Genomic DNA, 22,938 nt, shown 5'->3' with positions numbered 1-22,938 from the left:
GCAGAAAATCTTACCAATATCTACCAATTTTTGGCTAGACACTTGGGTACCCACAATAAAGACATTTTCCAGTCGTTCTCGTAGGCAAGTGTAGTCCTGTGACTGTTTTGACCCATAGGACGTAAATGGAAGTATCATGTAGAGTTTCCAAGAACCTTCTTAAAAAGCAGCTGCTATGTATCTGTTGCTCCATTTCTTTTTCATCCCTTCTTCCATCTTTGCTGCCTGCAACATTGACGTAATACCTGATACTCTAGCTACTCTCTTAGATCATGGGGATGAGGGTCAGGTCTTAAGGATGGTGGAACATGGTCTGGGAGGAGCTTGTGCTCTGAGAACTTCTTGAAGCTGAAGTCCAATGGCAGCCTTGAATAGCCTTCCTCCAGACTTAAGTGTCAGAAAAGTAAATGTCTTGTTGAAGCTACTGTTATTTTGGTTTGGTTTTACTCACAGCCAAATCTAATCCTAGCTGATAAAGAGAGGCAGGATCCAGATCACCTAAGTTCTTGCAGGACCTGTGATTTGATTTTATTCTAAATATAATGGGATGCCATTGAAAGGTTTTAAGCAGGAGAGTAACATGACCCAATTTGTATTTTATAAGATTACTCTGCTAAGGGAGAATGAACTGTAGGTAGACAAGAGTGCAAGTGGGACGATAGGTTATTACAAATGGCACAACCCCTATGGAGAAGTTAGCAGTATCTCGCAAAATTGTGTGCATTTACTCCTTGGCTAGCAATCCCACTTCTAGGATTCTATCCCAAAGATTCACTGGCAAAAATACAAAAACACGCACATGGCTATTTTATCACACTACACCTACTCCTCACTTATTGACTGTCTTATCTGATATTTCACATTTACTATAATAGTAAAAAATCTATCCAACTGTTTTGTGCATTAACGACTGATGTATGTCTGGCAGTAACAAATGCTGAAGCGCGAGGCAAGAGTAACATTGGCTATGACGCTTATGTGTCAACTTGGCTGGGCCACGATTCTCAGTGGTTTGGCAGTTATGTAATGATGTATTTTGGCAGATGTGTAATGATGTGGTCATCTTCTATTTTGTGATCTGATACGGTCATCTTCCATTTTTGCATAATGCTGATTTTCACATAATGACCTGGTCTTTGGACCCTCACCTTATCAGTAAGTGAGGAGGGGGTGTATTTGTAATAGCAAGACTAAAAACCCAAATGCTTATCAGAGAGGAACTGGTTGAATAAAATATGTATGGTATAGCTGCACAATGAATTACTATGAAACTGTAAAAAAGATTAAGGAAACTAGATAGTGCCAGAGTGATCTTCAGGATATATTGTTTTTTTGTTTTGTTTTTCCTGTGAAAATATACACACCAAAACGTTAGCACAACTTCCATGTTTACAATTCAATGACGATTACATTTTTCATGTTGTGCCACAATTACCATTATCCTTTTCTGAAATATTCCACCACCTCTCTAGAAGGTATTGTTAAGTGAAAAGGAGCAAGGTGTGGACAGAGTGTATAATATGCTACCTTTTATGTAAGGTAGTGGAGAAATACGTGTGTATTTCCTTATGTTTTCAAAAAACCATGGAACGTGAAACTAAAAACTTATAAAAGTGGTTCCTCATAAGGGGAAGGAATTGAATAGAGGGGACGGAAATGGAAGTTAGACTGACTTGAATGTTCCTCGTTTATAGTTTGGAACCATGTAAATATTTTATATAATTATGAAACAAAATTAGATCTAAAAGGGAAAAGCAGCAATCTAAAAACTGAGAACAAATTAACCTAGCTATGCTAGGTTCATGGCATAAACACATAGAATTATTTTTAGTATCTTTAAATTATAGTATTTTGACTCTACATCCTTAGTGGGCTATAAAAAGCATTAGTCAAAAAAATTTTTATGGTAAATACTACCTTTATTTAAAAAAGTTATACATGCTAGAAAAAAGCATAAATGATACATGTTGTAAACAACTGTTTACCAAATACTTATTTTTTTTCCTTGTAAAGGTGCAAATGATCTTTAAATGTAAACATAAAAGTTGCCAAACATTTTTGTAGTGGGGGCAGGGAGGAGAAGGTTTTTCCTTTTGGTTGCAATTAAAGTCTTGTTCAAACATTTTCCTGCAAAATACACTGAAAAAAAATTTGTCTATGAACACAATGAAAAAAAAAAAAAACTTTTAACCATTGATTTTTTTTTTCTTAAAATTTTTAACTCTTCACCAGAAAGTGCAATTTGAAAGAAGTAGTAGCAGTGGCCTTGGAGAATGAAGATAATATTATATAGTTTGTATAAAAGAACCAAGATATTATTAATAAAATGCCTCAGTTGGTTTTATACTCATTAGCATCGTACTATTACATGAACTGAAGAGTTCATTCCCTTGGAGGCTGATTAAAGGTAAGCCTCAGCTTCGCCAGGCCTGAGCATCAGGTGTAAAGAATTGCATAACAGCACTCACTGATGGGGAGAGGACACTTCTCCCTGCTGGTCCTTGGTAGCCATAAGGAAACAGGAAAGTTGCTTCAGTTGGTAATGTTTTTAAACAAAGATTTCCTGCAGAGTTGCACATGATTCTTCTGGGTGATTCTCAAGACAGCATGAGACTCATATACTGTTTTTTTTTAGAGGCACTGAGGAGAGCTCTAGATCTAGCAGAAACTCTATGAGAATATTATGAAAAAAGACTTTAAATATAGCCGAAAACAATTAGTTTCAAATAATAGACGGAAACAAGACTCAAACTTCCACTGATGAGAACTGCATGCAGCACTGAGTCCTGATTTTACTTTGAGCGTTTCTTCTGAATTGTACTTTTTAAAATGAGATGTTTCCTTTTTTTTTTTTTTAATAAAGGTTTCCAAGTCTTTTAGTACTTTAAGTGCAAGAATGATGGCTAGCTAACACATTTTGCATATCTATCTTTGTCACAGGTCATCCTTTGTAAGTAGTGGAGTCATGTGGATGGAGTGTTTAGAAATAACAGCCCAGATCATACATAGCCCTTCTCCTCTTATTAGTAGTTTCAAATGTAATCAATACCTTAAAAATAAAGTTATGTTGCTTGGGATTTTTGTCTTTTCTTTCTTTTTTGGTAGGATGAAGGATAAGTACAAAAAAAGTTCATGATAAATTAAAACCAAAAATAAATATTCTGCACAGGGTTGAAAATTATTGTGCAAAGATGGCATCTTGCAGGTGAAGTATTTTCATTGGAATTATATTTCCGTATGTTGAGGCACCAGCAAAGAATAAAATCTGTTGTAATGTTTTCTTGAGTTGTACAAAGCTCCAAAGTCAAAGCTCTCCAGGATACAGAGAAGCATATGTATAAGTGACCGTCTTCTAGATGTTTACCATATGTGGGACTCACAATGTGTCATTTTAATAACTCCTACGCCACCCCCTAGTCGACGATAATTCATCCCGCCATATAACCTGCAAAGAAAGAAACAAAATCAGAATTTCTAACTGGAAAAAGGACCATTTCTTCCATTAACTAAGAGTTAATCAAATACATGCTTCTATGTTTTGTATCACAACTAATATCTTCAACTTCATACATTTCTTCTGAAGATTAGAAGTTGGAATTGAGCACTAGTAAGTAGCAGAATTATTTCAGACACTGACTGAGCTGCTTTCACTTATGGGAGCCTGTCTGAAGACTAGGAAACCATCATACCTACTTCTTGCATCATAACTTTACACCCTGACTGGCTTCTAACAATTACACAGAATCATATGTTCTACATTTCTGCATCTCATTTTGCCCTGGGCTATATTATTTTCCCATCCACTTTTTCCCTTTGCCTAAACTTCCTTGATTATTATTCTTATTTTTTTTTGTCTGCTTTGTAATCTTGTAAGCCTCCTCAAACCCTTTATGGAGCAAAACTGGATATGAGTAAATAAAGTCAGTATCTAGTTTGTGACATGTGAACAAGATCATCTTCAAAATTAAGCATTTCCATGCAAAAGAATACTAGATTGTCTATCAGCTATGAGTAAATGGTTTTAAGTTTGGGATATGTAATTGTAAAAATTTAGACAGCAATCTCAATAGCTATCCTTAAGAATTTCATAAATATGACCAAGTAATATTCATGAAATTCTTGAGGATAAGCTGTTGAGAGATTACTTGGTTATATGTAACTAATTCTATTTAGTGACACTGAGAAACAAGTCCATACCATAAAAAAAAAAATACCATAGGATCATAATAATTAAGTGGCAGAACTAAATTTGGCTTACTTCCCCCCATATTATGCTTACTTAACATTCCTACTAAAAATAGAAAGCTGTAAGTGGAAAAAAAATCCCACAATTTGGAGGCTCCTATTCATGAAAACACTCCATTATCTATCCTTTATCAGGTTTGAGGCCTTCCTGACCACCTCAAAAACTGACTCGCCTCCCTGTACCCCTTATCATCCTCCCTTGATTTGCTGTTCATCATAGCACTTCCACCTCCTGGCATGGTTCTGTCTCCCACACTACAGTGTTGACTCCATGAGGGCAGGGAATTTTGTTCACTTCGGTATTCCTAGGGCCTAAAATACTCAGTAAACCTTACTGAATGAACAGGATTGTGAAAATTTGACGTAGGAGCAAAAAGTACTAGACTGTCATCAGCCTGACTTTAGTATTGTGATGCCTGAGCCATAAAGAGCCATGAGCTGAGATATATGCAGATTGCAAAGAATGTCATTTAGATATCTGGAAGAGCTGTGGCCTTCCCAGAGATGAGTACTCAGTAAAATCATTAGTTGAAACTAGTAGGGTGATGAAACAACCTTGATGGATTAAAACAGTAAGCAAGCTACGCACGGGCTTACCTGTGCTTGCTTACTAATCTGTTGTACGCAATTTCACTTGTTTTTCACCACATCTAAAATGGTGCATGCCTCTGATACCACTGAGATGGTAACCCTAAACTTGTTTAAAAAAAGCTTATTGTAAAAAGGAAACCCCAAATTGCTTGGGAGGGCAAAATTGTTTTCTTAGAAGGCTAATAATATTTAGAATTAAGTACAAAAATGAAGTACATCAAACCCATAGTATTAATATTTTGTATTAAGTCTGAAAATTATATATTCAGCATTTTAAGTTCTCATAATGTTTAAGAGAATGTGGCGTATTAGTGCATCTATTAGTCTTGTGAATCCAGCATAAAATATGTGATTGAGTGAGGATTTAGTTATGAGTTGAAAGATAGAATTTTGCTAAGTTCGTCCAAGTTTGTGAATACTTACATGCAAGAGTCACCAAATTTATGTGAATTTATAAGAACTGCTAAGAATATAGCAAGGATTTATTAGACAATTAAGAATTTAAATGTGAAGTAAAATTTAACCTATAAATGTAACCTCCCCTCAAAAGTGACTGTTAAAATTGACTAGGTTTTAAAATAGAATGATAATACATTGAACTTTAAAAGCTCAAGGAAAAAACGGGTTTAAAAGCTGCCCACAAAAACTGCACTGACAGATTGGAACTAAAGACCTAGGTTCTATTCCTAACTCTGTCACTAACTTGCTTAGGCAAGTCATTTTATTTCTTGATGCCTTAGTTTCCTCAGCTGAATATGATGAGGCTATAGAGATGTTTTTCTGTTTCTTCAAGCTCTAATTATAAAAGTAAACAGTTACCAGAGAGAAGAATTTTGTAAGATGTCAGCCACTTTGTAGCAATCACATCAAACCGAGCCATCAAATATGGGTAACTTCAAGCCCTCTTCGAAGTATTGCAAGAGGTGTACTGTGACCATCCTGATTTTGATGGTCGTGGGCTATCTCAAGCCTATGATTTTCAAGTCAGTAGTGAGATGAACACAACTTAAAGGTTACCTCCATGTATTGGCATCAGGATCAAAAACTTCAATGGTCTTCAAATACGTTGTGCCATCAAACCCTCCTACTGCCATGAGCTGTCCATTCACCACTGCCAGGCCAACCTACAGGATCAAAACACAGTGGCTGCTGGAGAAACTAGACAATTACTGGGAAAATTTAGACTGGTTTAATAAAAGAATTCTGTATGGCTTTACCGTCTGGTTTACTTAAACATAAAGGGAAAACTAATGACACAAAAATCTATTAAATTATGGGAACTTTAAAATTGTACATTCAATTAGAACATTTACAGAGTCCAAAACGTTTATTTCTCAAATTTTAGGAAAACCATTCACTGGGAGTATGCAAGAATCTCTAAACTGCTTTCAATTCCTCTGGTATATGCTTGCTCTAATCCACTCTAAATTTCTACTAATAATCTCTTTTTAAAATAACAATGCTATCACTTTCCTCCTTAAAAATTTTATAAGCTCCCCCTACTGCCTAAGTTTAAAGTCCTTATTATGTTATTCAGGCCCTCTCGAAATCCATCCCAGCCAACTGCTCTAGCCTCATCTCCTACATCTTCCCCTTCTTCCTCCTAATATACTCTGTGCTGTAGAAATACTGAAGTAATTGCTAGTCCCTGGAAGGATCATGCAGTTTTCACACCTCCATACTTTTGCACAGGTCCCAGGGTGGTGTAACGGTTTGTGATTGACTTAAACCCACCCAGAGGCACCTCGGAAGATAGGCCTCGTGATCTGCTTCTGAAAGATCACAGCCTTGGAAACCCTATGGACAGTTCTACTCTGCACACAGTGGGGTCGCCATCAGTTGGAATAGACTTGACAGCAACGGGTTTGGGTTTTTTTTGTTCTGGCTTTGCCTAAAAGTAACCCAACAGCACCAGATAAGATAGCTGAAAAACAAAACAGCTAGGCATTAGCAGTTCACCTCCTCACTGTACAATGTGCAACATTTTGCAGATCAGAGCTCTCCTTCTGAAAAGCCCTCTCTTGGTACTTGTTTTTCAAAGCTTTGAACCTCCGGAGCTGGGCAAGTAGGAGGCACTCACTCCACTACGGCGGGATGTCATAGCCACCACTGGAGACCACTGGTTGGTTCTGGGGTTATATCTCTCGGCGCTGCTAAGCTCTGTAGTGTCATCTCTACCTCCTACAGCATAGATCATGTCCTGATACACTGCACAGCCTAGGTGTTTCCTCCGGGTCCCCATAGGGGCTATGGTGTGCCATCTGTTTTCCTGAGGATTGTAGCGCTCCACTGCAGGGAAAAGAAAAACCAGTAAGCGACCATTTAACCATTTTCCTTCATCTCTAGTTTTCCTCATAGCCCTCAAACTTTGTGATATCACACATCCTCAATAAGCAATCTGATTCCTGCTTCTGAGAGGAACTTGTATAACTTCGGACAATACCACAAACACTCTCATAAAAGACCGGTCTCTTTCAGGTAGGTATGGCACAAAGGGCATGTTGTTGGAGTCAAGACACATATATTCTAATTCTGGCTATATCACTAATTAGCTAGATGACCCCTCAGCCCCGCTCTTCTTATCTTTAAATGAGGGAATGGACTATCTGACCTTTCAGCACCTTTCATTGCTAAGAAGACAAGATATCTGACAATGAATCTGATGCTACAGTCACACTGACAACATCCTTAGACAAAAATACCCATTATCTCAAAACAGAAAGGATTAACAAATCAGTTTCTAGTTAAAAATTTTTATTTTTAGATGATAACATATAGGGTTTTGTTTTTTTAAAAGGAGAGGTGGTGGCAGCAGTAGAGGAAGAAAAATAATCATATACAGAAATAGTTCTTCTATTCATTATACATTTCTAGTACCTTGTAACACAAAAGGAGAGAGAAATATTTTGGGAATGTACTGAAAGACTGGCTATAGAAGCTAATGCTAACAAGTTATAGGGTAACCTGGGTGCTATACTTTTTATAAAGGAGCTCTCCTAAGGAAAATATGCTGGTTTGGGGGAACCAGGCTGACTTTGGGGGGAGCAGCTAACCTGTATTGAGTGGAGAAGTACCATCAGAGCCACCTACAGCATATAAAAATCCTCCTAACACAGCCACGGCCACGCCTAGTCTTCTGGTACTCATAGAAGCCACTCGAGTCCACTTGTTCTCCTTTGGATCATACCTACAGTGAGAGAAACCAGAGACTGTCTGCATGTTCTTATTAAGTAAACCCTTTTCATAAGGGCTAAAATCACACCAAAGACATTGGATACGTTGACTTGCTACGGTCAAATGCATACTGAGAATCTAACATATTTCACTTAGTTATTAGGAAAAAAGATCTGAGGATTTGCGCCTGTGCATTATTATTTTTTATACACTGACTTATGATGCTGCGGCTAACTACATTTCTCCTTTGCCAACTGGTTCTATTAGATTTGGCCCAAAAGAAGGACTAGACACTGAAGGACAAGACGTATTTCTGAAGTCTCTTTTCACGTACAAGCTTTCCTGCCATTCCATTTTCTCCCCCTTGTAATCCATTCGTTTTAGAAGCCAGGGAATTAAGTCTGCAGTTTCCTCCACAGTATGGATTGGTTTTTTACATACTCAGAGTACAGTTCAACATGTTGCTCTGTCCTCTGTATGTTCTACAAATTGGCAGCTGGATCCAGACATCTGATCAGACCACACTCAATCCCTTTGGCAAGACTATAGATGGCAGTGTTAGCATTTGTTAAATGTCAATGCTTAGATCCATTAAGTTACTGAATGTGGCAAAAGGATGACATTCTATAGTTCATTCTCTTTTACTGGAATACTTTCATAAAGAAACAATCCGACTAACAGACCACAACCACCATGGCCTCTACCAGACTGAGTCCAGTACAACTAAATGGTGCCCGTCCACCATCACTAACTGCTCTGACAGGGATCACAATAGAGGGTCCCAGACAGAGCTGGAGAAAAACGTAGAACAAAATTCTAACTCACAAAAAAAAAAAAAAAGATCAGACTTACCGGCCTGACAGTGCCTGGAGAAACCCCAGGAGTAGAGCCCCTGGACATCCTTTTAGCTCAGCCAAAGATTGGACAGGCCCATAAAACAAAACAAGACTGAAGGGGTACACCAGCCCAGGGACAAGGACTAGAAGGCAGGACGGGACAGAAAAGCTGGTAATATGGAACCCAACGTCGAGAAGAGTGTTGACATGTCATGGGGTTGTTAACCAATGTCATAAAACAATATGAACCGTTTAATGAGAAGCTAGTTTGTTCTGTAAACCTTCATCTAAAGTACAATTAAAAAAAAAAAAGAAACAACCCACCTATATACTATTTGGCCACCCTATTCCTATATGATACAGTTCATATAAGAAATGCAGGATATGTGCTAGCTTCTTTTACTTTACTTGACACTTTTCAAGATAATAAATTGGTGCCCTATCATCATTCAAGGTGACCACTTTTTATAAAAAATATCATTGTTGCTGTTGTTAGGTGATACTGAGTCAGTTCCCACTCACAGCAACCCCATGCACAACAGAATGAAATACTGCCTGGGTTCCCACCACCCCCGCAATCATTGCTATGTTTAAGTCCATTGTTGCTGCCGCTGTGTCAATCCATCTCATTGAGGGTCTTTCTCTTTTTCGTGAAACCTGTATTTTACCAAGCATGATGTCCTTCTACAGGGACTGGTCCCTCCTGATAACATGTCCAAAGTATGTGAGACGAAGTCTCACTGTCCTTGCTCCTAAGGAGTATTCTGGCTGTATGTCTTCTGGGAGTCCATGGTATATTCAATATGTTTGCCAAAACAGTAATTCCAAGTCTTCCTTAGTCATCGTCCAGCTTTTGCATGCATATGAGGAAACTGAAAACATCATGGCTTGGATCAGGAGCACTTCAGTCCTCAAAGTGACCTCTTTGCTTTTTAACACTTTAACGAGATCCTTTTTTTAGCAGATTTGTTTAATGCAATATGTCATTTGATCTCCTGACTGCTGCTTCCATAGGCATTGACTGTAGATCCAAGTAAAATGAAGTCCTTGACAACTTCCATGTTTTCTTCGTTTATCATGATATTGCTTATAGGTCCATTTGTGAGGATTTTTGTTTTATGTTGAGGTGCAATCCATACCGAAGACGGTAGTCTTTGATCTCCATCAGTAAGTACTTCAAGTTCTCTTTCAGCAAGCAAGGTTGTGTCATCTGCATATAACAGGTTGCTAATGAATCTTTCTCCAATCCTGGCGCTGTGTTCTTCACACACCCCAGCATCTTGGATTATTTGCTCAGCATACAGATTGAATAAGTACAGTAAATGAATACAACCCAGACACAAACCTTTCCTAATTTTCAACCATGCAGTATCCCCCCATTCTGTTCAAATGACTGCCTTTTGGTCTACGTACAGGTCCCACATGAGCATACTTAAGTATTTTGGAATTTCCATTCTCCACAATGTTATACACAATTTGTTATGATCCACACAGTCGAATGCCTTTGCACACTCAATAATACACAGGTATACACCTTTCTTGTATTCTCTGCTTTTAGCCAAGATGCATCTTGACATTAGCAATGACATCTCTCGTTCCCATGTCCTCTTCTGAATCCGGCTTGAATTTCTGGCAGTTACCTGTTGTACTGGTGCAACCATTTTTGAATTATCTTCAGCAAAATTTTACTTGTGTGTAATATTAATGATATTGTCCAATAGTTTCTCCATTCTGTTGGAACACCTTTATTAGGAACGGGCACACTCATGGATCTCTTCCAGTCAGCTGGCCAGGTAACTGTCTTCCAAATTTCTTGGCATAGATAAATGAGCACCTCTGACACAGCATCCGTTTGTTGAAACATCTCAATTGGTATTCTGTCAATTCCTGGAGCCTTGTTTTTCATCAATGCCTTCGGTGCAGCTTGGACTTCTTTCTTCGATACCATTGGTTCTGGATCATATGCTACCCCCTGAAATGGTTGAACATTGACCAATTCTTTTTGGTTCGTGACTCTGTATATTCCTTCCATCTTCTTTTGATGGTTCCTGCGTTGTTCAATATTTTATCCACAGAATCCTTCAACACTGCAACTTGAGGCTTGAATTTTTTCTTTAGTTCTTTCAGCTTGAGAAATACTAAGTGTGTTCTTCCCTTGTGGTTTTCTAACTCCAGGTCTTTGCACATTTCATTATACTACTTTATCTTCTCAGGCTGTTCTTTGAAATTTTCCATTCAGCTATTCTATTTCATCATTTCTTACATTTGCTTTAGCTACTCTATGTTCAAGAGCAAGTTTCAGAGTTTCTTCTGACATCCATTTTGGTCTTCTCTTTCATTCCCGTCTCTTTAATGACCCCTTGCTTTCTTCATATATGATGGTGCTGATGTCATCCCACAAGTTGTCTGGTCTTCAGTGATTAGTGTTCAATGAGTCAAATCCATTCTTGAGACAATCTCTAAACTCAGGTCAGATATACTCCAGGTCGTACTTCGGCTGTCAGGGACTTGTTTTAATTTTCTTTAGCTTCAACTTGAACTTGCATATGAGCAATTGATGGTCTGTTCCCCAGTCAGCCCTGGCCTTGTTCTGACTGATGATATTGAGCTTCTCCATTGTCTCATTTCACAGATTTAGTCAATTTGATTCCTGTGCATTCTATCTGGTGAGGTTCACATGTATAGTTGTTCAAAAAAAGTATTTGTTGCTATCTCTTACATCCTTTTTATGTCTTTATTTGTTCTTCCTTTTTTTAATGTATTGGACCTTTAAGTTTTTTAAAAATTATTTTATTGTGGTAAAATATATATAACAAAAAATTTGCCATTTTAACCTTAAAAAAATTTTTTTATTGTGGTAAAAATATACATAACAAAACATAAGCCATCTCAAAAATTTGTACATGTACAATTCAGTAACAATGATTACATTCTTTGAGTTGTGCAACCATTTTCTCTACCCTTTTCCAAACCATTCTACCACCATTAACATAAACTCAATGCCCCCTAACCAAAAACTCCGCCTTCCCCCTCCCTCCCACTCCTGGTAACCCCTAAATAATCCTTGGTTTTTATATGTTTGTTTATTTCATATAAGTGAGATCATATAGTATTTGTCCTTTTGTGACCGACTTATTTTGCTCAGCATGATGTTTTTAAGGTTCATCCATGTTGGGCATACATCAGGACTTCATTTGTCTTTACAGCTAAGTAGTATTCCATTATGTGTATATACCACATTTTGTTTATCCATTTATCTGCTGATGAACATTTTGGTTGTTTCCATTGGTTGGCTATTGTGAAAAGTGCTGTGATGAACACTGGTATAATGTTTTCAAGGTTCATCAATGTCACAGCATATATTTGAACTTCATTTCTTTTTAGGATTGAATAATATTCTATTATATGTCTACACCACATTTTGTCTACTTATCTGGATAAACAGATACATGGAAACTATTGTGAATAATGGCTATTGTGAATTGGCTATTGTGAATAATGTTGCAGTGAACAGTGGCGTACAAATATCTGTTTGAATCCCTGCTTTCAATTCTTTGGGGTGTATATCTAGCAGCGGAATTGCTGGGTCATATGGAAATTCTGTGGAGCCCTGGTGGCAAAGTGGTTAAGAGCTCAGACTGCTAACCAAAAGGTCGGCAGTTCGAATACACCAGCTGATCCTTGTAAACCCTCTGGGGCAGTTCTACTCTGTCCTCTATGGTTGCTATGAGTCGGAACTGACTTGGCAGCACACAACAACAATGGCAATTCTGTTTAACTTTTTGAGGACCGGACATGCTGTTTTCCACAGAGGATACAACATTTTACATTTCCACCAGCAAAGCACAAGGATTCCAATTTCTCCATCTCCTCACAGACGCTCCTTATTTTGTTTTTCCGATAATACCAACCCTACCACCACCCACTGCCATTGAGTCAATTCTGACTCACAGTGAGCCTGAAGGACAGAGTAGAACTGCCCCATAGGGTTTCCAAGGCATAGAGTCACTGAGTCGGAATCGACTTGATGGAACAGGTAAGTAATTTTTACAGAAGCAAAGTGTCACATGTTTCTCCTGTGGAGTGGCTGATGGGTTCCAATCGCAAACCTTTTGGTTAGCAGCTGAGCACTCAACCACTGCACCACGAAGGTTCCTAATAGCCACTCTAGTGGGTTTGAAGTGTATCTCGTTGTGGTTTTGATTTGCATTTTCCTGGAGACTAATGACACAGCATCTTTTCATGTGTTTATTGGCCATTTGTACATCTTCTTTGGAGAAATGTGTAGTGAAGCACTTTATTTTCTGTTTTTGTTTTTGCTGTTGAGTGTCTCTTTTTTTTTTTACTTTAAAATATTTCCTCTTTTTTATCTTCTACTTTTCTTATGACTTTATGTTTTATTTGTTCTACCTTAATCTTCATTCTGAAAAGATTTTTTCTTTCATTTCCAATATTTTTCTGAGCTCTGCCACCTCATTTCTGAGTTTTTCTCATTCTGATTCATGTAGTGCTTTCACATCTTGTGTGATTTTCTTAATGCCTTTTAGCACATTTTGAAATAGTTGGTTACTTTTCACCTGTTCTGTGGGTATGTCTTTCTGCTGTGCTTTCACTGTCTGTAGATATGTTCTTCTGCTTTTTATTCTCTCTTCTTATATTTCTATGGCATGGGATATAATCTCAATACTTTGCTGTTGTTCATTTTTATGTTAAATTAATTTTCCTGAACTTTTAGAAGGAGCAGTGGCTCATGGTAGTTCTTCTAACTTTGTGGCGCTCCCTTTAGTTTTGTTTCGTTTTTTGCATGTACTGTTATAATATGTATGTAATGGCTGGCCTCCTGAGATTTACTGGCTTTATTCACCAACACTATCTTTATCTGGAAACCCTGGTGCGTAATAGTTAAGAGCAATGGCTGTTGGCAGTTCGAATCCACCAGGTGCTCCTTGGAAACTCTATGGGGCAGTTCTACTCTGTCCTATAGGGTCGCTATGAGTTGGAATCGACTTGACGGCAATGGGTTTTTATCTTTTTTTTTTTTTTCATTGTATCATTGTCCTTTTCTTGCTCAATTTTGATTCTATTCCCAGTAGGTTCTCCTCAGTGTGAGGCCGTGTCTTGGAAGGGTATCCTGGCTGGTCAGTTTTGAGAGTTCCGAGGGACTAGATGGGTCCAGCCCAGCTGGTTCTCAACCAGGGGTGATTTTTACTCCCAGAGAAATATGGCCATGTCTGAAGACGTTTTTGGTTGTTAAACTGGGGGTATTTTTTTATGCTACTGGCACATAGTGGGTAGAGGCCAGGGATGCTACTAGATATCCTAAAATACATAGGATAGTCCCCTAAAGCAAGTAATTATTTCCAAAAGTTTCACTGCCCCAAACAGAAACTCAATACCCCTTCACCAATAACTGCCCCACCCCCGCCATCCCCTGGTAACCACTAATAAACTTATCTCTATACATTTGTCTACTCTAGACAGTTCACGTAAGTGGGCATCATACATTTGTCGTTTTGTTCCTGACTTATTTCACTCAGCATAATGTTTTCAAGGTTCATCCAAGTGGTGGCATGTACCAGAACTTCATTTCTCCTTATGGCTGAATAATGTTCCATTGTATGGATGTACAGTCATTTTATTTATTCATTCATCTTGCTGAACACTTGGATTGTTTCTACCTTTTGTCTATTATACATAATGCTGCAATGAACACTGGTGTACAAGCATCAGTTTAAATCCCTGCTTTCAATTCTTTGGGGTGTATACCTAGGAGTGGAGTTATTAGATTATATGGTAATTCTATGTTTAGCTTTTTGAGGAACCACTGAACTCTTTTTCGCAGCAAGTTGTACCATTTTACATTTTCACCAGCAATGCACAAGGGTTCCAGTTTCTCTGCATTCTTGCCAACGCTTGCTATTTTCTGTTTTTCGGATAATAGCTATCCTAGTGGGTGTGCTACATAGTTTTGAAAGTGGAGAAATAGGCGATTTGACAGATAAAAGGAAACTGGCATGCTTTTAAGAGATACCTTCAACTTTATCTGTATTTATGACAGAGTCAAATTCTTCAACTTAAACATGATAACCAAACTAGTAAATGTTATTTCAAAAATTCTGAAGAGTTACGAAATATGTCTTTTCAAGAAGTAAGGATAAGTTCTTACCAGTATGTTCTTACCAGTACTCACAGCACCTGAGACTCCAAAATACAATCTTTATGAAAGAATGACAAAAAGCTGACAAAGAAAGTAATCAAGAATAGAATCCATGTACAAAATACTTTGGGCTCTTTAGAAGATATGCCAGACAAAATATTATTACTTTCATAATTTCTCTGAAGATGGTCTGGGGAAAGTCTGCATTAAGCACACTTCAGGTAGACTGGGAAAAAAAATCAGAATGGATTTCATACATAGAATGTCATTTAAAATATGTTCCTGACACTTAAATGTTAGGAGTAATCAGTGTTACTACACATAATTAAAAAAAAAAAAACTGAGTTATATCTTTCATCTTTCTATACTTTAAGAGCAACTGAAAACTTTCCCCTTAAAGTCTATAGGTCACAGATTCCCCAAAGCCCCAAATTCAGCTGTAACTGCTTCTTTTAAAGAGCACTCTATATCCTTCAAAACAAAAAGGGAAATGACTTAAAAAAATCACCTCTCAACAATGTTGAGGCAAGACACACCATCCTGGCCACCCACAGCATAGAGAAAGCCTCCCAGCACTGCCACACCAACACTTGTCCTGCAGGTGCTTGTCGGGGCCACATCACTGCTCCACTGGTTTGTTTTGGGGTCATATCTACAAAGGACGCATCAAGAGCAGAGTTTGTATTACACAAAAAAAGCCTGGCTGTGTTTACATATTCAAAATAAAAGGAATTTATATAATATAAATTATTTCCCTTAACACTACTGGCTGATTATAACTGAGGCATATGAAAGTCTATTTATGTATTTATTTTTTGAAATTTATTTTTACTTAAATATATTTTCTTTAAAAAAAAATCAGAATGTTACAGATAATGGTAAAGTCCCCTTTGAGTTCCACCTTAATTCTAGTCTCTTCCCATTTTGATTTGCTGTACATCTTTCAAGACTTTTATATATCTATATATACACACACACATACACATACATGTATTACATTCATTATATAAGTGTGTATATATGAGTAAATATATACCTACTTTTTAAATAGGTATATACCAAACCAAACCCAGTGCCGTCTAGTCGATTCCGACTCATAGTACATGTGTATGTATATACACACACACATATATATATATACATATGTACTCATATATATGCATATTTTCTTTACATAAATAATACCACATGGTAGGCACTGTTTCAAAATCTTTTTTCCTTCAACGTATTTTTAAGATCTATTCATGGTAATAGATACAATTCTAGATGATTCCTTTGAATTACTATATTTCATTATATTGTGTGTCATATATTATTTGATCATATCCCTACTGATGTATTCTTAAGTTATAACAATTTTCTATTAAAAAAAAAGTGATTACCCTTGCATATTTCTCCTTATGCAAATAGATAATGAGAAGTAAGATTGCTCATTTTGTGGCTATATCAATTCTGATTTGTTTTCGTTTTCATTAATTTTTAACTTTATCTGTTTTCTTTCTACTTTGTTTTTTTTCCTTTAACTTATTTTAATGTAGCTAACTTGTTCACTTTTTTCATCAAATTTTTTAAAATTGTGGTAAAATATATATAATACACAATTTATCAGTTTAACCCCTTTAAAGTGTACAATCCAGTGGCATTAAGCACATTCAAAATGTCATGTAACAATTACCACTGTGTTTTTCCAGAACTTTTTCATCATCCCAAACAGAAACCCTCTAGCCTCTAAGCAATAACTCCCTGTCCCTCCTCACTCCAGCCCCTATAACCGCTAATGAACTTTTTTTCTGTGCATTTGCCTATTCTAGATAGTTCATATAAATGGGATCATACAATATTTGTCCTTTGGTGTTTCACTCAGTATGTTTTCAAGGTTCACCCTTAAAAGCAGCATGTATTACTTTCTTGTGTTTTTGTTGCTCTTTTTGTAACTTTTTTATTTAAAAGCTTAAGTGCTCATTTTACATTATTTCTTATTTTCAAATGAATGCATATAAATTAAAACGCAGATTATCTCTCCATATCACCTAAGTTGGATCCCAACACTTAAGTATAATAGGTTTGTTATAAAGTTGTAAATACTTAGTCATATTCATTATTTTTATTTAACCTATCAATAATTTTTAAGTGTGTGGGTATGTTTTTAAACTTCCATGGAGAGACCCCTCTGTTTCTTTCAGGTACACAATTTACACTGCTAGGTCTTGATATGCCGCAGGGTTTCATAGGTGTGTTTAGGAATTACCAAGAATCACTGTAAATTAGAGCCCACAGACATGAATGAAAAAGGGTATATGACAGTAGGAAGCTAGAAGTTACCAAAAAATCAGTTACTGGAGGTTTCCAATGTGCCAAGCACTATGATAGGTATTATGGACAAAGACATTTCAGTAAACAATTATATAGCACAATGTGGTAGGTATGTACACGTATGTTCAAAATACTTACGAACGAACAGAGGAATAAGTAACTCATCAGTATGGTGTCAGAGAAGGTTTTATGTAAGAAGAAACATTTGATCCTTGAAGGATAAGTAAGAATACAACAGGAACCAAGAGACAGAGACATTCCAGGAAGAAAGAACTGCATGCACACACGCAGGAAAAGAGGCATGAGAGAGGATGGCATGTCCAAGGAATTACAAGTAGCTTGGTGAGTCTGTAGTAGTGCGTTCAGAGCGTGGTAGTGTGCCACAGGAAAGAAACTGAAAAAACAGGTGGAGATCAGATCAGAAAAGACTTATATGTTGTGCCAGCAGGTCTAGGATGCCAACTAGAGTCACAGACACAATACTAAAGCAGTAATAGTCACATCTCTTTCCTGATTAACATCTCAAATGAAAACTGTATAGCTGGAAAAAATTTCAAATGGACTTTACTCACCTTTCAACACTATTAAGATAAGAGGATCCATCATGGCCTCCCACTGCATATAACAAGTCATCAAGAACACTGACTCCAACTCCACATCGCCTTTTGCTCATTGAAGCTACCATTCGCCATTCATTAGTCTGTGGATCATACCGTTCAACACTGGAAATGGCATCCCCACTGCACCAACCACCAACTGGAGAAAAAACAGAAATGGTCACGAGAATACCTGTTCTAAGGCACGGAAAATGTCACTCATTGCTAATCTTTTAATTGTGACCTAAGGTTTGGACTTACCAAATGTTCCTAGAAGCAGGTCAAAAGAAGTTACGATTTTAACTTACTCTGCTGAGATTGTTAAAATCTTTAATTAAACTAGTATTATTATGTCCATTTTACAGAGGAAGGAAAGGGTACCAGGGCAAATAAGATATGGAGGTTATGTGGCATATAACAGATGTTGCTATTGTTGTTAGGTACCGTCGAGTTGCTCTAGATTCACAGCGATCCATGTGACAGAGTAGAACTGCCCCACAGGGCTTTCTTGCCTGCATTCTTTGCGGAAGCAGATCGCCAGAAAACTAGAGTGTGAGTGTTACCTCTACTAGCTACGTGATCTTGTGGAAATTCTATAAAGTCTTGTTGAATGCAGTTTTCTCACTGATAAAAAAAAAGGAATCAAAATTAAAAAGTGAAATAATATGTATGTGAAACTTTTTCTAAAGTACAAAATACTGCATAAATGTAATATGTTATCAAAAGCCAAAAGAAGAACCTTAGAAGCTGGCTTTTCTTTTGTTAAGGGAGATGGATTTTGGCTCATCTACTCATGACCTCTTTTTTGTGACTCATGATCTCTTCATAGGTACCTTTGCACTAAAAACAGTACAAAAATTCTTATGATTTGTATTATTAAATACTTTACTTTTTCTTTAAATCTGTAGTCTGGACTTAATTGTAAACTACTCAACATGACATTTAAGGTCAGAAAATATTTTAAAGAAATTATATTTTCCATGAGTGAGTAATACCCAAGGTAACAGTTTCAAACTAAGTTCCATAAATTTCTCCGAGTGCTTCCAAAAAAAAGGTGTGGTTACAGCATTTACACTTAATCTGTTGTTCTTTCATGCTGTCTCTATTTCAATCCAAAATAAAAGTTAGAACTCTAGAGCATAACATGTAAGTCTAAAGGATACCTTTACCTCAAAATATCTGAAAACTACTGGTTTCTAAGGGGTCTCAAGTAACTTCTTGAACCAGACTAAAACAGGAATAATATATCCAACCTCATTTTAGAGGGATTTGAAACTTCAGTTTATCTCAAATCTCAATGTGCTACATAAATTCTATTTTTATGTTTTCAATGTAAACAAGGCTATTTGAAAAATACTAAACCATAGTAAATTCTGTATAAATTAATTATCTTAAATTTAAATTCTGTTCTAGGATATATGTAACATGTTTCAACATCAGGGAAAGCATCCTAAATTCTAAAATGAAACTTGGCTGCAAATGTGAGGGTTATAAGCATTTGAGAGAAATCACATAGTCTAATGATTAAATCTCAGGCACAATTTTACAATGGAAGCCACTAAAACCAGCTTTTTCTTGGATTACATGTCTCCAAACCAAATTTTTATCACTTCACAAATTTTGTTCTTCAGCACTAAAGAAAAAAAAAAATAGCCCTTTAGGAAATCAAATTTAATAATTTCCTCTGGCTACAGAAGCATAAAAATTAAAGGGTTGCTCAATTCTAATGTCTCATGGAGATTTTATGAGAATTATGATTTTCAAGGCAGCAAGTGATGGCATAACTTGGACAAAGCTAGTTAATTACTCTTAGCTGAGTACACTGTACTTAGAAAAATAAAGTATATGCATACTTCCTGCCCTGGGAGCTCTCAAATCAGTTAAACGATATACTTAAGAAAAAATATTGCTGAGAAGGTGACATACAGTTTTACATGTGGGAGATGCTGACTCTTAAAAGAATTACTTTAAAGACATATTTGGTCAGAAAGTTTTTCCATAAAGATGGCAACTTTCAGAAAGGATTTGGAATAATGTTCACTGAGCTGTGAACATTAAAAATAACCGAAACATATAATTAACAAACATCAAGAAGCCTAATGGAAAATAAGAGGAAAAGCCAAAATTGAAGATACCTATTAAGAGGAGTAGAGTGTCCTAAGTAAAAAACTAAGATTATAGATTTAATGTGAGGCTTCTTGTGTTTATTTTATTCGAACAGAATGAAGAAAAGAAGACTCAATTTTCATGGTTAAGTGAGAACTGGCAACCTAAACATAATAAAAACAAAATTGTAATAAAACCCAAAGAGAACTGAGGGTTAAATTTTAAGGAGAGACAGAGGGGTAATGATCTAAAACTATGTCGGGAACAGTATCACTCAAGAATGGAGTTCAGATCTAGACAATACGAAAAGACTGAGAAAAAAGAGATCACGAACACAAGTTGTAAAGAAAAACACCTAATAAACTACTTTTGTTTATGCCCTTTCTAGCCATGGTCTTGTAACTCCCACTCAGGGGATGGAGACATAGAGGGAGACGGGGAAGAGAAAGAGAGGCAGAGGAGAAGGGGGAGGGAGAGGGACTTTTTTTTTAGATTAATATAAAAATACATAAAAAGAGAGCACTCTTAGAAAATGTCAGTGTTCCACAGCTGGGAAGAGGCTGTCCTGATGGAAGAGCTGCATCCTTGAGTATTCCTGTGCCTGAATTGTAACTGTTATTTCCCTAATAAACTCCATAATTAAGAGTGTGGTCTGTGAGTTCTGAGTGGCCACTGCAATGAATTACAGAACCCAGCAGAGAAGTAGAGAGTGCTGTGGGAGGAAGGTTGGTGTCAGAGTTGGTAAAGATGGCTAAGATAGGAGGTGTGCCTGACCTCAGCCTCACAGGAAGCAGCCTTGGGCTGTTGATCTTGATTCTCCTTTCCCTTTGTGAAGTTAAAAGAGGTCAGACACTGCCTCCAAGCTGTTTTTACACAGCAATATGCAATTATGAGATCACTAGCCACAGTTTGGAATCATGAAACTGATCTACTTTAACTGACTTCTAAAGAAGGCAAAGTGTGATTTAAGTAATGCACACACACCCAGTGCCGTTGAGTCGATTCCAACTCATAGTTACCCTATAGGACAGAGTAGAACTCCCCCTTAGAGTTTCCAAGGAGTGCCTGGCGGATTCAAACTGCCGACCCTTTGATTAGCAGCCATAGCACTTAACCGCTATGCCACCAGGGTTTCCGATTTAAGTAGGATCAATTTAATAAAAAAAAACCCAAATGAGATTTTCATGAAAAGGGTCACACATTGAAAACACATCACCTGACAATTTATAATCATCTATAATCGTGTTGGAAACCCTGATGGCGTAGTAGTTAAGTGTTACGGCTGCTAACCAAAAGGTTGGCAGTTCAAATCCACCACGTGCTCCTTGGAAACTCTACGGGGCAGTTCTACTTTGTCCTATGGGGTCGCTATGAGTCGGAATCGACTCAATGGCAACAGGTTTGGTTTTTTAGATAATCACGTCATATTGGAGGAGTATGATAGGAACTAGCAGGATAAAGATAGCGGTTGGATAATTCAAGCGAAGTCGAGTTTAAATTTCTATTTAAAGGGAGCTACATTATTGTTTCTCAGCATTCCTGAATGGTTCAGCATGTCTGAGACAGAAAGGTCTGAGATTTCTGGGCAGACAGTAGGACCAAAATGATACAGCAGGCCAACTTGAGTATAGGATCAATAGAGCTAAGAAAGATTGTAACTTTAACATAGGATAATGTATTTTAACAGATGGATGTAATTATGCGGCAACTGGAACAATGGTATATAAATTCATGCATGTGATTCATGTCAACAAAATATCCACTGCACATTTTTTTTTTTTTATTAATGTAAAAATACACAAAAAGACAGCACTGTTTTAGAAAATATCAGTGCGGGATCATGGGTTTAGAGTCAAGCTATATGCTGTCAAACTCATATTCTTCAGCCTTATTATGTGTTCTTTTTTTCCTAAATTTTATTTTTTGTTGTTGTTGTTGAGAATATACACAGCAAAACATACACAATTCAACAGTTTCTACATGTACCATTTACTGACACTGATTACATTCTTTGAGTTGTGCAACCATTCTCACTCTCCTTTTCTGAGTTATTCCTCCTCCATGAACTTAAACTCACTGGCCCCTAAGGTTCCTATCTAATATTTCGAGTTGCTGTTGTCAATTTGATCCCATATAGATAGTTCTTAACAGAGTGTAATGCTCAGTGCAGACTTTTTTTTACTAGGTAAGCTAAATTTTTAAATTTTAAGTGGACTTCAAGGGATATTTTTGGTTTAAGGTTTAAGGATTATCTCAGAGCAATAGTTTTCAGGAGTATATCCACCCTCCATGGCTATTATTATGCGTTCTTATGACAATGGATATCACAGTTGTTCAAAGGATTATTCAAATCACAATTTCTCATGTGGAAAAATACTCGGTTTTAGTCCAGTAGTCACAGTATATTAAGATCCAAACCTGCAAAGAGCACTTCTCCACATCGGATAGGTTTCCGTGGTCTTGTCCTTGGTCCCTGCATTAGTGGTCGTTCTTGAGGCAATAGGAGGTAGTTTTTAGCCTCGTCTACCAGGTCTCTGCGTGGAAAAAAAAAATCTGCTTTTATTAAAAATATTTAAATAACACTGTTAGTCAAGTTCCGATATGGCTTAACACTGGCAAACAAGCACAAATCAAATCAAATCATGAACATCAGCCAATATTAAAAGAGGTGGAAACATGACAGCAATGATGCCATTCACACTATGAGCTATGAATTCATTGGCATTTCCATCATGACTTCATATTTCACTGCAAATTTGGCCTGAAACTCAACATATTCGGAGCCAACAATACTTTATGGAAATCTTAGAAAGTACAACTCAATTACTAGCCTGCACAGTTACTGCTTTCTAATGAATTTTATTAGACTCTGCAGGATACTGGCAAAGAAGCATGTCAGCTAGGGTACCAAATATTTGCT

At 37.0% G+C, this 22,938-nt stretch overlaps 1 protein-coding gene across 2 annotated transcripts in view; it reads right to left on the bottom strand.

Annotated features, from left to right (window-relative positions):
- Window positions 1-2,926: 2,926 nt before the first annotated feature.
- KLHL20 (kelch like family member 20) overlaps window positions 2,927-22,938 on the bottom strand; it is a 71,081-nt gene continuing 51,069 nt past the window's right edge. For both annotated transcript variants that reach the window (XM_049868212.1, XM_049868213.1), the window contains exons 6-12: window positions 22,437-22,552; window positions 17,889-18,072; window positions 15,512-15,655; window positions 7,890-8,023; window positions 6,917-7,125; window positions 5,854-5,960; window positions 2,927-3,445 (exon numbers count right to left, since the gene is read on the bottom strand). In XM_049868212.1, coding sequence (XP_049724169.1) covers window positions 3,361-3,445; window positions 5,854-5,960; window positions 6,917-7,125; window positions 7,890-8,023; window positions 15,512-15,655; window positions 17,889-18,072; window positions 22,437-22,552 — 979 coding nt within the window. In that variant the 3' untranslated portion in view covers window positions 2,927-3,360. The remainder of the gene's footprint in view (window positions 3,446-5,853; window positions 5,961-6,916; window positions 7,126-7,889; window positions 8,024-15,511; window positions 15,656-17,888; window positions 18,073-22,436; window positions 22,553-22,938) is intronic.

This window comes from Elephas maximus, chromosome 24 (genome assembly GCF_024166365.1).
Source record: "Elephas maximus indicus isolate mEleMax1 chromosome 24, mEleMax1 primary haplotype, whole genome shotgun sequence".
NCBI lineage: Eukaryota > Metazoa > Chordata > Mammalia > Proboscidea > Elephantidae > Elephas > Elephas maximus.
The sequence above is the reverse complement of the archived record's forward strand: the minus strand, read 5'-3'. Positions and strand labels throughout refer to the sequence as shown.